The 13,914-nt window shown below is 42.2% G+C and overlaps 1 protein-coding gene across 2 annotated transcripts in view; it reads left to right on the top strand.

Annotated features, from left to right (window-relative positions):
- Positions 1-13,914, top strand: part of ADCY7 (adenylate cyclase 7) — a 125,097-nt gene that overhangs the window by 88,940 nt on the left and 22,243 nt on the right. Inside the window, exons 10-15 of one of the 2 annotated variants that reach the window (XM_084812992.1) lie at positions 1,913-2,045; positions 6,728-6,913; positions 7,743-7,786; positions 9,349-9,447; positions 11,220-11,300; positions 12,805-12,886. In XM_084812992.1, coding sequence (XP_084669118.1) covers positions 1,913-2,045; positions 6,728-6,913; positions 7,743-7,786; positions 9,349-9,447; positions 11,220-11,300; positions 12,805-12,886 — 625 coding nt within the window. The remainder of the gene's footprint in view (positions 1-1,912; positions 2,046-6,727; positions 6,914-7,742; positions 7,787-9,348; positions 9,448-11,219; positions 11,301-12,804; positions 12,887-13,914) is intronic. The other variant, XM_084812993.1, reaches the window with a different exon arrangement.

Here is a 13,914-nt window from a genome sequence, read left to right as displayed (position 1 = left end):
GCTGCCTTTGAAAATGGTCTGGAAACTTCAGCTAGTCCAAAATAGGCAGCAAGATTGTGAACTGGCCAAAGAGATCACATTATGCCAGCACTTTTCCAGCTGCTCTGGCTGCCAGTCCATTTCTGGGCCCAATTCAGAGTCTTAGTATTAACATTCAGAGCCCTTAATGGCTTGGGGCCAGGTTATTTGAAGGATCGCCTCCTTTCATATTTGCTTGCCCAGACCCTAAGATCATCCTCAGTGGTCCTTCTCTGTGAGCCCCTGCCAAAGGAAGCGAGGCAGGTGACTACCAAGAAGAGGGCCTTTTCTGCTGGGGCACCCCAGCTATGGAATGAGCTCCCTAGAGAGGTTCACCTGGCACCTAACGTTGTACTCCTGACGCCAGGTGAAGAACTTTTTATTCTCCCAGTATTTTAGCATTTTAACTTCCTAGTCTTTTAGCTTTGGTGTTTTAAATCTGTATTTTAAATCTCTGCATTGCTGCTAGGTTTTATTCTGGTTGTACAGTTATACTGTGGTTTTAAACTTTCATATTTTATATTGTATTACGCTGCACTTCATGTTTTTAATTTTTCTGAACTGCCCAGAGAGCGTTGGCTATTGGGTGGTATAGAAATGAAATGAAATGAATGAATAAATAAATAAATAAAACAATGGCCCTTGCTTGCTTTTGTAATTTTTTCCTTTTAGTTCTTTCCCTGTGCTCTACTTTGCATATCTATCGCTGCACTTCATCAAAAGGTATCAGGGCAGTGAACAATAAATATGCAATAAAAACAATAACATATTGTAATAAAACAGCAATAAAAGGCAGTAAAAAACATAAAGTAGACAGGTCAAAACAGAGTAGTTTTGCCTGGTGCCAAAATGATTGCAAGACCAGTGTCAGTCGCACCTCTGTAGGAAGGTGTTCCACAAACAGGGTGCCACAACAGAGAAGATTCTTCCTTAGTTGTCATACAGGCAGAGGAGAAAGCACCTTGAGAAGGGATTTTAAGACTGTTAAATTGTGGTGCTCCTGGATGCCAGTGTGGCCACGGAAACCTCTCTTGGCACCTGGCAGACTCTTGGCACCACAGACACCTCTCTTGGCACCTGGTTTTTATTTTGATTATGATTTTTTAAAATCCCCTTTTTTAACTGGGACGCTGACTTACTGTAAAGGGAAGCGCTGCTCTCCAATGCCATCTTTATTTGGGTTCAGAAGAGTGGTTTTGTGTTTTGGAGCTCAGACCCAACCCCTGCCTTGCATTTGGGTTTTGGGGGGGCAAGTCACTTTTCTTTTAGTCCCATCAGTTTGTCTTCTGGGAAATGAGTGTTCTGTGACCAGCCATGCCCACCATTTTATGAAACGGCAAGCCTAACCCCCATGCCAGCCATTTTGTGAGAGCACCCACAACACTCGCTCAGAATTCCAATTATGCCCACGAACCCCAAAAGGTTGGGACCCCTGTCATAAGAGAGTTTTAAAAAACTATATACCCCAAATATATTATTTCCACGAATTAAATAAATTGGTGCATGTGTCTTAAATAACATTAGTGTGCATGCATATTAAATAACATTGTTGTGTGTGTGTAATAAATATTGGTGTGTGTATGTGCACGCACATACACCAATGTTGTTTAATTTGTGGAATTAATATATTTTGAGCATATATCTTTAAAAAAAAAACCTATGGAAGACACTGCACAAAGTCACTGAGAAATGCAATGAACAAATGTACTTAGCAAATAAGCTAAGTTGTTAAGAAGCTATGCTGCCAGGATCCTGGATTTGGCTGCCAAGGCATGAAGCTGTTGAGAAGCACAGACATGTCAACAACAGCCATTGATATGGAAATGAATCACTTACAGTGACCTTTCTGCAAATGTTTAAGTCTTTTGTGCTTCTGTCTTTTCCCTCTTTCCAGCCGTGTACACATCACTGAAGCAACGCTGAATCACCTAGGCAAAGCCTATGAGGTGGAAGAAGGGAATGGACATCTCAGAGACCCATATCTTGAAGGCATGAATATAAAAACTTACTTGGTGATTGATCCAAGGGTAAGTGTGCCTTTACCCAAAAATACACGCATGCACTTGCAGTCAAGTGTGCACACACAGCTCTTGTCTCTTTTAGAATGGGGTGCTTCTAGATAAGGCTTTTATTGTGCAATTGCCCTGCCTCATTCATGGGATACTACAGACGGCCTAGGCGATGTTGCCTTCTGTTTGTGACCCTCCCATGTTTTCTCACAGTGCCTTTCATCTTTTTTCTTAGAAGAATAAATCCATTAAAGAAGAAATCTCTTTTGACTGGTGGTGCTACGCCCTCCGTTTGGAAGCACCCGTGGTTAAAAGCAAAGTGTTTCCTGTGAGCCCATTGGCTGAGGTGTCGTGATGTTGTTATGTTGTAATTGCTCAGGAAGAAGATGCCAGGAATAAAATGTTTGCAAACAAAGCAGTGTCTGTGAGAAAAGCAGAATGCAGCAATTTGGCTATGAAGAATTCCGCCAGCTGTGACCTTTCCTGGACAGGGATAACCTAACCACAGTAGTGCACACGCTGGTAACTTCCTGATTAGACGACTGCAATGCACTTTACGTGGGGCCGCCCTTGAAGACGACTCGGAATTTGCAGCTAGTGCAAAATGCATCAGCTAGACTGTTGTCTGGAACCTCACAAAGATCACATCATACCAGTCTTAAAGGCATTGCACTGGCTGCCAATATGCTTCCGGTCAGAATTCAAGGTGCTAGTGATGACATTTAAAGCCCTAATTGGTTTGGGACCTCAATATTTGAGGGAATGCCTCTTCCCATATATGCCTGCCCAAGGACTGAGAACTGTAGGAGGAGCCCTCCTCTGCATCCCATCAGTGTGAGTCATACACTATGGTGGGATGTGGGAGAGAGCTTTTTCTGCTGTGGCACCCCAGTTGTGGAATGCCCTCCCCTTGGAGGCCCAGTTGGCACAGACACTGGTTTTATTTTGGCTCCAAAACAGGTTTTTTTTAATCAAAGCCTTTGAGGGCTAAATGCACTCCCTAAGGCAGCACACTGTTTTAACTGTTTTATTGTTTTAGACTTTAAATTGGTATTAGCTTGCTTAATGGTTTAATAAGTTTTAGCTATTTAAATTATGTATTGTTTTATACTGTCTAAATTGATTTTATCTGTATGTCACCCTGAGATCCTAATGATATAGGGTAGGATATAAGTGTTTTAAATAAATACATTTCACACAGGAATTGGGGAGAACAGTGAGGGGGGGAAGGTTTCTGCTTATTTTTAGCACGGGGGACAGAGGCAGAAATCCTGGGCAGACAGTGAGGTTTATTTGCTGGGAAATAAATAGGAAAGGGGCCCAGGAGGTGGTAAAGCTAAGACAGGACTGTTGAATCTTTCAGCCCAAGGGCCAGATTCCAGTTACGATAAAGTCTTGGGGGATACGTTCCAATGGTGGGTGAGGCCAAAGGAAAAAGGGGTGAAGGCAAAAATATCAGCATATTTTAACTTAAAGCTCTTACTGCCAGTAAGCCTTAGGAGAAGTGTTTCTACCATTTAGAATGAGGAAAGCACTGCACAAAAGCCAGAAAACCATCAAATAATTGGTGGTTGGAGGGAGTGGGGCCAGGGAAGGGGGTGGGGTGATTTGGGGAACCTCGGAGGGCTGGCTTTGGACCCCAGGTGGTCTGGATTGGAACCCTGGGCTTCAAGTTCTGCACCCCTGGGCTTCAAGTTCTGCACCCCTGAGCTAGGAGATGAGGAACTCAGAAGCAGGGTTGCTGAAAGAGAATGAAGTAAGCAGGGGGTGGAAGAGATTGAGCCCTGAGACAGAAGGAAGGAAGTGATAAAGAGGGGCTAGGGAAAACCTCACATAGGGCCTAGGGAGAAAAGGCACTATGGTGTTGACAGGAAGAGAGAAGAGGAGCAAGATTTGGATTCAGGGATTGTGGACCTGGGAAGCCAAAGTCTTGAGGTTCAACTGATTTGAACTAGCAAGCCACATGTGACTCTGTGTATATTATACACGCACATAATATACACGTAACAAAACTCAGGCAACGTGAATGTGCAGCGAGGAGTCAAAGAATTCACACACAACAAAAGTGATTTGAATTCTGTAGTTTGAAGCCCTATATTTTGTAGCTGAAATGAGTTAAGCAAATGTGCGTGCTTAATTTTGGTCACATGGTCTGTTGATTGATTTTATTTTGCACGGCTGTGTTTTCTTGTTTTTGGCTTGTTTTGGTCTAGGTTTTTGTCTGAAGCTAGAAGAGGGGGTGGCAATTGGGATGTCAAAAGCGATAAGGACAGGGATATGGACTGGGAGAGAACGGATGTTACTGCAATTGCATAACAAGGCTAAAAAGTATTAGACATTCAGTTGCCATGGACCACGGAACCATGAAACAATGGCTTTTAGATTTCGGTCTCCAAGGAACAGTTTAAGTATCCAGAAAAGGCTGTCTTTAACTGTGTGTAATTAAAAGAATATGCTTTGAGCCTCCCACATTCTGTCTTAAGTGCAGCTCTATTGGCATTCTGAGAAAAAGTGATTAGAAAAGAAAAGGTACTCTGTATGGTGATCCAGTTTATTTTGCTCAGCTCAAAAGCGAAACTGTATTTTGCTTTCCAACAATTTCTAGAGTTCAGACAAGAGAACTCTTGGCTACAGTAATGCCTTTTTTGTCAGGGTGGGGGGAGGCTTATGCATCCCCATTGACGAAGATTATTAAAATCATTTTACAAAATACAGCCTATGATGGCAGGGCAGGGCAGGGGTCACAGCTCAGCATGTACAGCACATCCTTGGCATGTAGAAGTTCCCTGGTTCGATGCTCAGTGTGTCCAGTTAAAAGGACTGTGTAGCCCAGCTGAGAAAGACTCCTCACTACCTAGAAGAGGTACTAGAGCAGGGGTCCCCAACCTTTTTTTGGGCACATTTGTGAATTTGAGAAACTGCTGTGGTCACCACTACAAAATGGCTGGCATGGAGGATGTGGCTGTGGTGGGAGCCTGGCTAGTCAAAAAAGGTGGGAGCAGAGAAATAGAGATGCTAGAAGCTGGGGGTGGGGGGAATAGCATTGCAAAGGGGTAGAGAGATGAGAAAAAACAGGGCTAGGAGGGGTATAAACAGCGAGGTAAAGAGGTGGGGTAGAGAAATAATGAGGCTAGAGGCTGGTAGTCGAGAGAAATGACATGATAAAGGGGTGAGTGGGAGAGAAAGAACAAGGCTAGGAGCTAGGAAGAGAGAGAAAGAGCAAGGCTAGGGACAGGGAAGGAAGAAGAAGGGATTGGGTGGAGAGAAATAGCAAAGCTATGTATAACTGCTAGAAAGTTGAACTTTCATATATAGGCATTTCATATGTATTCATTGCTATGGATATATACAAATCCATGTCCGTATTTTTAAAAGGGGGATTAAAAAAACCTTTGTGGGTTCCCGTGGGTGCCACATTGGAGTCCCCTTCATGGGCATCACCCACAGGGACCACTGTACTACAGCCACTGCTGGTCAAGAGCTGACAACACTGGGCTAAAGAGATGGATAGTTGGACTCATTTATAAAGCAGCTTTATATGTATGTTGACAGATTAATTAATACATGGTTGAACTTGGCTTTGAAGGAGGGGAAAGGATATGTTTATTTAAACAGCACCACCACTGTTAGAAAGCCTAGTCAAAATTGTTATAGGATAAGACATGGCATTAACTTCATAACAGAGAGCAGTAATCTAGCACAGAGGAAGGAAAACCACCCATGGGACAGAAGTCTGGGCTAAAGGGAGTTCCGCTGTCCATCTGTACAGGAGGAATTTCCAAAAGTAGTAAAAAATGTGTGCCCATGCTTGCAGATTACACGTACTGCGTACCCCAGAGAACTGGCTTCTAAAGTTTTAGCTGGGTTCTTTTTAAATATGGACAAACTCATGTTGTGCTCATGGTTTGTGGTTGTTGGGTGGTCTTAATATCCAGAGCTGTCATTTTAGTCTGTTAGTTCTTCCTTAGAGCTGACAGCTGACATGGACTCTTACTGCTATTAGTTGGGCTTGAGCTGCTTTGGGGAGGCCAGGAGCCATTTTGCTGGAGAGTTTGAAACCTCACCCAAACAATAAATAGGATTTAGAAGTGGTGCTTGATACCACCACTTCATGCAGCATTCTCCAACCTGGCGCTATCTAGATGTGTTGGACTACGATTCCCATCATTCACAGCCATGGGGGCATGCTGGCTGGGGATAATGGTGGTTGTAGTCCAACATCTGGGGGATGAAGTTGGGGAAGTTGACCTCTTTAGTCTCTGGAGAATGGTGTCATACAATACATGCCACATTCGCATGTCAAGCTAAACCAGTTTATCACAATTTTCACAAGGAGGAATGAGCCACAATTAGGCTTGGGCTCACATGCTCTTCCCCTCCCCCTCTCTTATCCTAGAGAGCCAGGAGGACTTTGGAACCATTCGGTTATTTCAGCCTGTTTTCAAGCTAAATTTGGCCTTTATTTGGCTAAATTTGGCTTCGTGGTAGTTTGCCACCAATGCCATTTTTTTTTTTTGCCTTCGTGGTGTGGTGGTAGCAAGAGTGCGGCTTGTGGGAGAGGGTGGTGGATCCAGCAGTGGAAAATGGCCCCTGAAGCTGCCCATCCTTGTGATAAGCTGTAGTTTAGTGTGATATGTGAAGATGCCCTCTTCATTACATCATGTTGTCTAACTTGCATCTGTGGTTTGTCTTGTTTTTAGTCTAAGCAGCATGCCTCCAACAATCATCTTCCTCACACCCGAGCGCAGGATGGCTTGAAGATAAGGGCTTCAGTCCGGATGTCACGATATTTGGAGTCTTGGGGGGCAGCCCGACCTTTTGCTCACCTAAATCATAGAGAAAGCGTGAGCAGTGAGACCTCTGCACCAAACAGGAGGCGTAAAAAGGTAATGCTCCGTTGTTGCTCTTTTTAAAAAAGAATTTTGAGACTCTCCATTGCAACATGGAGACAACTAATTTTTGTGAACAACCATAGAAGAATAGGAAAAGAATGGGTAGAAAAAGTCATATGTACATATCGGTCCCACTGTTGGCACCCATTAGGACAATCACATTGTCCACAAAATCCCAGAAACACATTCCTTAGTAGCACCTTTTATTGTGCTCTCCAGTTCTGATTTATATATACATATTTTCAAAGGAAAAGTGAGATAAGCTCTTAATATTGGTTCATAGAGAGCATCTACTTTCCTCTGGTTCCTATTAACTTGGTAGTCTAGCAAATGACACAAAGCTTTGGTCACCTCCTATCATTCTGCATCAAACTGTAGTGATGGCCACCAATTCAGAGGGCTTTAAAAGGAGATGAGATAGATTCATGGAGGATAAGGCGATCTTTGGCTGTATGGTCCGTCTGGTATTGGAGGCAGTATGCCCCTCAATACCAATTGGTCTGGGACTAGAGCTATTGCACTCATGTCCTGCTTGTGGACTTCCCACGGGCATCTAGCTATCCACTGTGGGAACAGAATGCTGAGCTAGATAGCTTTTGGTCTGATCCAGCAGGGCTCTTCTTATATTCTGCCTGTTTCAGGGAGGAAACCTTTCCCAGTACTCAACCATTTTTAGGCTTTCTATCTTCCAGGAAACTCATAGGTTTGGCTCTTCTGTGCTATGCTAATGTAAATATATTATTTTGGCTTGTTGAATTCATTTATTTTGTTTACACGTTTAAGGGAAAAAAGCATTTTCTCTCCACCCTTCTCTCTAACTTAGGAGATAGCTCTGCAGCTAGCAACCCGTCAGAGGACTTCAGAGAGGCAAGTCACACTCTTTTGTTACCATGCTCTTCAGATCCAGTTTTGTTGTATTTATTTATTGTAAATACCCTGCCTTTCGATTTGCAATCAGCAAGGCAGCTAACAAGAAGTTACAATGCACAATAAAAACAGCAACGAAGACCAGCATGAGCGACAGAATTAAAATTCAGGAGTAATGAAATAAATGGAGGCTCAATGAGTTCTGAAAGCTCATTGGAAGACAACTGGCTTTGCCAGGCAGCTAAAGGGCCAATAAGAAAGAAGTAAGACAAACCTCCTTAGAGAGGAAGTTGTATATTCTTGTACCTCTGTCAAGAAGATCCTACACTTAATGAATGGATAGGTTCATATGGGAGACATTTCTCCCTTTACCATCTGCAATTTGTGTAGTCAACCAAAATATTGAAATTTTAAACCTAAAAGTGTGTGTGTAGGAGTTTAAGGGGGATCTCCAGGCATGTTTGGGTAATTCAAGTAACACATTTTTTAACTAGTTTGCAATTCATCCATACATTTTTGAACAGCACTTCATGAATTCCTAGATATAAAATAAATAGCAATAAATATTTGCAACACTTAATTTATTAACGTTAATAAATAATCAAATGAATAAACTCAGTTGAGTGCATTTCTGCTACTCTCCAGATTCTAACTAACCATTTTTTAAGCAATGGTGGTGAAGTACCTCTCCACTTCTGAACTACCAAAATTGTAGGTGCTCACATCATACATATTCTATCAGAATTGTACTAGACTTGAGTTTGCAAGGCAAATGACATGAGAATGATATGGTAAAGGGAATAAACCATAGGAGAAAACATTTGGATGGAGAATGACTCAAGAACAATGTTGAGAAAAATGATTTCAAATATTGAGATGTACATGGTGCCATTACCTGTAACTTTACCTACTCTGTGTGTACACTTTATTGCAAACTCTGAAGCAGCCAGCCCCTTACATTGCAGATATTTGCAAACCACAAAAATTGGTGTAGTCCCATCAGAGGCCAAAGAGTAACTTCATTATATGTGGTTTCCTTTAAAATATTTTTCTCTCCTGCTCCTCTTCAGTGCAAGTACAAGACTGCACATTCGTTTCTTGGGGCAGTATCTAATGGTGTCGTTCTGCTAGTGCAAATAACGTGCTAGCTGAAACTAGTTTCCAAACTATGCACAAGAGGAGACTCCAACAAAATTTACATTTGTGGAAGCTCAATCTGTTGGGCAATCAGTTGCACATTATACTTGTGCAATCCATTGTACAAGCAGGTGCACATTAAGCTCGTTCAACCGGTTGCACAACCAGTTCCGCAAGAATAATGTGGAACCGTTTGCACAATGGAAAGATTCAGCGAAGCTCTACTAGGGCTATTTGAGTTTGTGGAATGACACCGATGATACTGCCCAAGGTTTTTGTTTTGTTTTTTGCATTGGATTTGATGGATGATGCTTCTCTCCTTCTGTACAATGTTTGGTTTCAAAATTACTTTTCTTAGACTGTGTACCCTCTGGAAGGCTCCTGCATAAAAAATACTTTAAAAAAATAATTTCACCCCATGCTAGGATTGCCACCTTTTGGATTCAGTTTTTCCTGGAATTCAGCCTTACAAAAAATCTTGCCAGGTGGACAGTGGGTGCCTTGGAGGAGAGAAGCTGCAGCAGGTGGGGAAAGAATTGAACACCCTCCCCTCTGCTGCTCCTTCACTAACAATCCCCCCCCCCCCCGAAGTTGCTTTTCCCCAGTAGAGGCCACCATCGGGATTTTGTTACACACATTTGCTTGTCACACATTCATAGGCTCAGAGATGGCATTAAAAAAAGATTAGACCATTTCCTGGAAGATTGCTGTGATAGTTAAATCATGGAATCTCCCACTTCAAAGGCAGTATACCTCTAAATAATTGATGCTGTGTGCAGACAACAGGAGAGGTCATATAAGCCTCCCAGGGGCATCTATCTGTCTAGCTAACTATTAAAAGCAAAATACAGGACTAGATGTCCATTAAGCCTCTTATCAATATGCAGTTAGTTCTGGAAGAGAGACAGATGTGGCTGGAGAAGTGAGCAGATGGGTTTGAGGAGTGTTCTTCACCCATCCTGCTCAGTTGTCACTTGACTCACCCAGTGCTTAGGCTGGGTTCCTCTCCCTTAATCTTCTATGTGCACAAACGTAGCTCCCAAGCAGAGCGGCATACAAGTTTGCGCTCTGGGTGAGCCACGTGACAGCAGAAACACATGTGGAAACCATAGCACTTAAACCAATTTGCTCCTTTCTTCCCCAAATCTATCTCTCCTCCTCACTAGGCTCCTGAGCGGAGCTAGGCAGCAGAAGCGTGAGCTTGACTCTAGACAAGTCATGTGACAACAGAGGAGGGCTGGCAAGAGAAGGAAAACAGTGCCTTAATCTAGAGGTGGGCAACACGTGGCCCCAGATACCCTCTGGTGTAACCCCTGCTGCCCTGCCATATTCTCTGGGAGCAGGAATTTTTTTTCACAAGTTTTTTTTTACATTTTGCTATGGAGCACTAAAAGGGTCAAATTTAGCTTGCAAACCTCCAATTTTTAAAATTAAGAAATACAGATTTCCAGAGTACAGTCCACAGGGTAGGTGTGTGTGTGTGTGTGGGGGGGGGGGTATCAGGGTGAAAATGCCCGCTGTACCTCCTGCAGATACCCACCTGGGACAGTACAGGTACTAAAGTTCTATATTCAGTATCCACTGCAACTTTTGACTCAGAAGCTCAAAATCCAGGAATGACTGGGGAAACGAACTGAATGATTAGGGCCAGGTGAGAAATGGATAGATGCCAACTAGATCTTGTTTTAGTTTGGCGACCCTCTGAACATAGACTACTATAACTATAGTCTTGTCATGGATTATTAATTTGATTGCATCTAATTAATGCACTAGAACTGCTGCATGACATCAGATGTCTCTCTGCTCTCTCTTTCCCTGTGTATGTGTTAGTGTGGATGGATCTAGACAAGAACAGTTATGTCTTCCTTTGACTGTAAACTATAAGTGAGTTCTTCTTTTCTCCTTACATTTCTGCCTGTGTCTGCTACTGTGCACCATGAAACAACAGGATATTTCCTTGCTCATTTCTTTTTCCACCTTCTTTCCCTTCCTCCAAAGAAACGAATCATTTTTCTGTTGGATGAAACGATAACATTAGTTGTTCGTGCTTATCCTGCTCTTCATCCTTTGGTTTTCCATGAGCATGTTTTGTTGACTTTGGTCTGTATTTCTTAGAATTGTTTTGTTTTGGAATTTGTCTGTACAAGTGAGGCTAGCAACAAATTGTTGCTGTGTGGAGTGCTTCTGCATATTTTCAGTTTTTGCTTGTTGAGATGGAATTTAAAGTTATGTAATAATTATGTAGTGTGTCCTTTCTCCTCCTGCATTTTGGTAATGTTTTTCTGTCTGTTCTTAGAAATACCTCACAGAAAGGAAGGATGGAAGAAGACATTAATGACAAAATGATGTCAACCATTGAGGGCCTCAGTTCAGCCAAGTAATAACACCACTCTTGTCTTCCTGCTCTTAGGGGAATTTACCTCCTCTATGAGAGGGAGGGAAGGAGGGAGGGAGGGGAGCAGTTCTCCATGCTTATTTTCTATAATACAAGGGTGCAAGCCTGCTTAGAACTTCTTCATCTCAAGTGTGTGGTGGTGGTGGTGGTGGTGAAGCTGACTGTGGTTTCTTTCTTTCATTGACGAGTGAACACACTTGCTCCTCTCTGCTGCTACTTTACATGTTCCAGAAGTAAACCTTTAACATGGAAAATAAGTTCTGGAGCTAAGCCTTGGAAGCCCTGCACCTTAGCATAGATTTCAGCTTTTTGGAATCATAGTCCAAAAAGAAAAATAAATAGAACTGTGTTGAAAACATAGCTAGCAGCTGTTTAATGCCACAATTCAAATATGAAATCCTCAGTTGGCTGGAGTTTTTAGGAAGGAAAAAATAGAACTAGAAATGAGTTTGACAAAACAGGAAATTGAGAAAGGTCTTCTCTGACACGGCTATTATTTAGGAGGTTTAGTGCTGGAGGCCCTTAAGAGCACTTTCTGAAATCAGCAGGGTAAGAATCTTATCTTCAGGTTAATGCAGCAGATGACAAGGAAGCAAACGGGCTGCATGACTAACTTGTGATTAATGTCTTGGGTAATAGTAGATAATCCTAAGAAATATATATATTTTAAAAATGCACAATGCAAACTTTGAATCTGAATCATATTAATTTTTTTATTTAAACATGTATATACCACCCTTCAACCAGTTTGGATTTCAACAAAGTATAAAAAATAAATTATGTATACCATTATACAATAACATTAATCACAATCATAAGAACAGCAGCTAAAAAACCATAAAGCAGATTGAAGGCTTCATACTTGTTGCTTTAGAGAAGCCTTCCTCAACTTGGTGTCCTCCAGACGTTTTGGACCGCAACTTCAAACATTCTTGATCATTGGTCTTGCTGGCTGTGGCTGACGGGAGTTGAAGTCCCCAAAAATCTGAAAGGCACTAGGTTGGAGAAGACTCCTTTGGGTATTGAAAGTGCTTTACATACATTATCTTAGTAATTTTCACAACACTCTTGTAAGGTAGTTCAGTATTATTGTCCCTTTATTGCAAATGCAGGGTAGGACTGATGCTGAGAGAGAGAGAAGGCTGGTCTAAGGCTAACTGGCCAGTTAATGGCAGTGGTGTTATTTGAGATGGGTCACAGTTCATAATCCTAAACCAAGGGTGGGCAGAAAGTAGATCTTTAAATATTTAGACTTCAACTCCCAGCATTCTTGACTATTGGCCATGCTGGCAGGGGCTTCTGGAAGTTGAAGTCCAAAACATCTGAGGATCTACCTTCTGTCCACCCCTGTCCTAAGCCATTATGCTATACTAGCTTTGGGGGTGGGGAATCCAAGCTGTCCCTTGCATTTCCATCTTGCTATATATTATTTTATTTCCCTCTTGTGTGCATGTTGTTTTCCCAATATTTTTGTTCTCCAACGCAGGCCGTGGTGTGGCGAAAAAGATGACTTCCGTGGGCTATGTGGGTTTCTGCTGTGTTTCGTAGATATAGGACTGGAAAAACAGGTTAGTAAAAGAGGAATAGACCTCGCAGGAATATTTTAAAAAGTAAATATTTTCAAAGGTACATAGGAACATAAGAAGCTGTTGCACTGAGTCACCATTGGTCCATCTAGCCCAGTATTGTTGACACTGACTGGCAGCAGCTCTTCCAGGGTTTCAGATAGCTCTACCTGGAGAAGCTGGGGATTGAACCTGGGATCTTCTGCATGCAAAGCAGGTGCTCTATCACAGAGCTATGCCCCCTCCCTAAATGCAGTCTATCAGCTTGCAATTTCAAAGAGCAACCTGCCAATCTAAATGTAATATGAGGTTTTGTGGCTTTCCTGTTTGTAGAATCTTGTGGGCTAGAAGGTAGCATTCCGTTAAACTCAGTTGTCACTAAGACAGAATCTTCTGTGCATTCAGCCCACATCAGGACCATGGAGAAGCAATTAAATTCTTGCTTGGAGCAAGTAGCAGCAGCACCTCTACACTCCTTGAAGTAGTACTGCTCTCTCTCTCTCTCTTTCCCATTTGAAAGGGTTAAGTGCCACGAGAAACTGATGTTGGGAGGTTTTTTGAACTTGATCCCAACTAGGGTTGGGTGAGAATTTAGTTTCATTTGGTTTTTTTATAAGGGTTTGCCAAAATCTGCAAATGTCTTCAGTTTCAAGACAAAAATAACTTGAGATTTAAAACATTCAAATGTGGGAAAAACCTAAATTGACAGATTTGTCCAACCAAGCTCCGGGCTTTGAGAGCTTAGCTCTTACAAGTCAGGCTTTGAATCCCTGTGTATTCGGCCATGTTTGTGGTGCTGGATTAGATTGCCACCTCTTTTTTTCTGGCAGGCTCCTCATCTATATGGCAGGCAGGTTCAACATAGCTCTCTCCATGTACCTGTTGAATTTGACTGGTGCAGATAGGTGAGCATTTAATTTTGGTTTATTTTTTATAAGAATTGACCAAAATTTGATTTTTTTTTTCATATTTGAGATGGAAATATTAAAAATTCAAATACAGGAGAAAGTGCAACTGACAGATTCGTCCAT

This window comes from Heloderma suspectum, chromosome 8 (genome assembly GCF_057233095.1).
Source record: "Heloderma suspectum isolate Gila_16-S chromosome 8, 16-S_ref, whole genome shotgun sequence".
In the NCBI taxonomy this organism is placed as follows: domain Eukaryota; kingdom Metazoa; phylum Chordata; class Lepidosauria; order Squamata; family Helodermatidae; genus Heloderma; species Heloderma suspectum.
The sequence above is the reverse complement of the archived record's forward strand: the minus strand, read 5'-3'. Positions and strand labels throughout refer to the sequence as shown.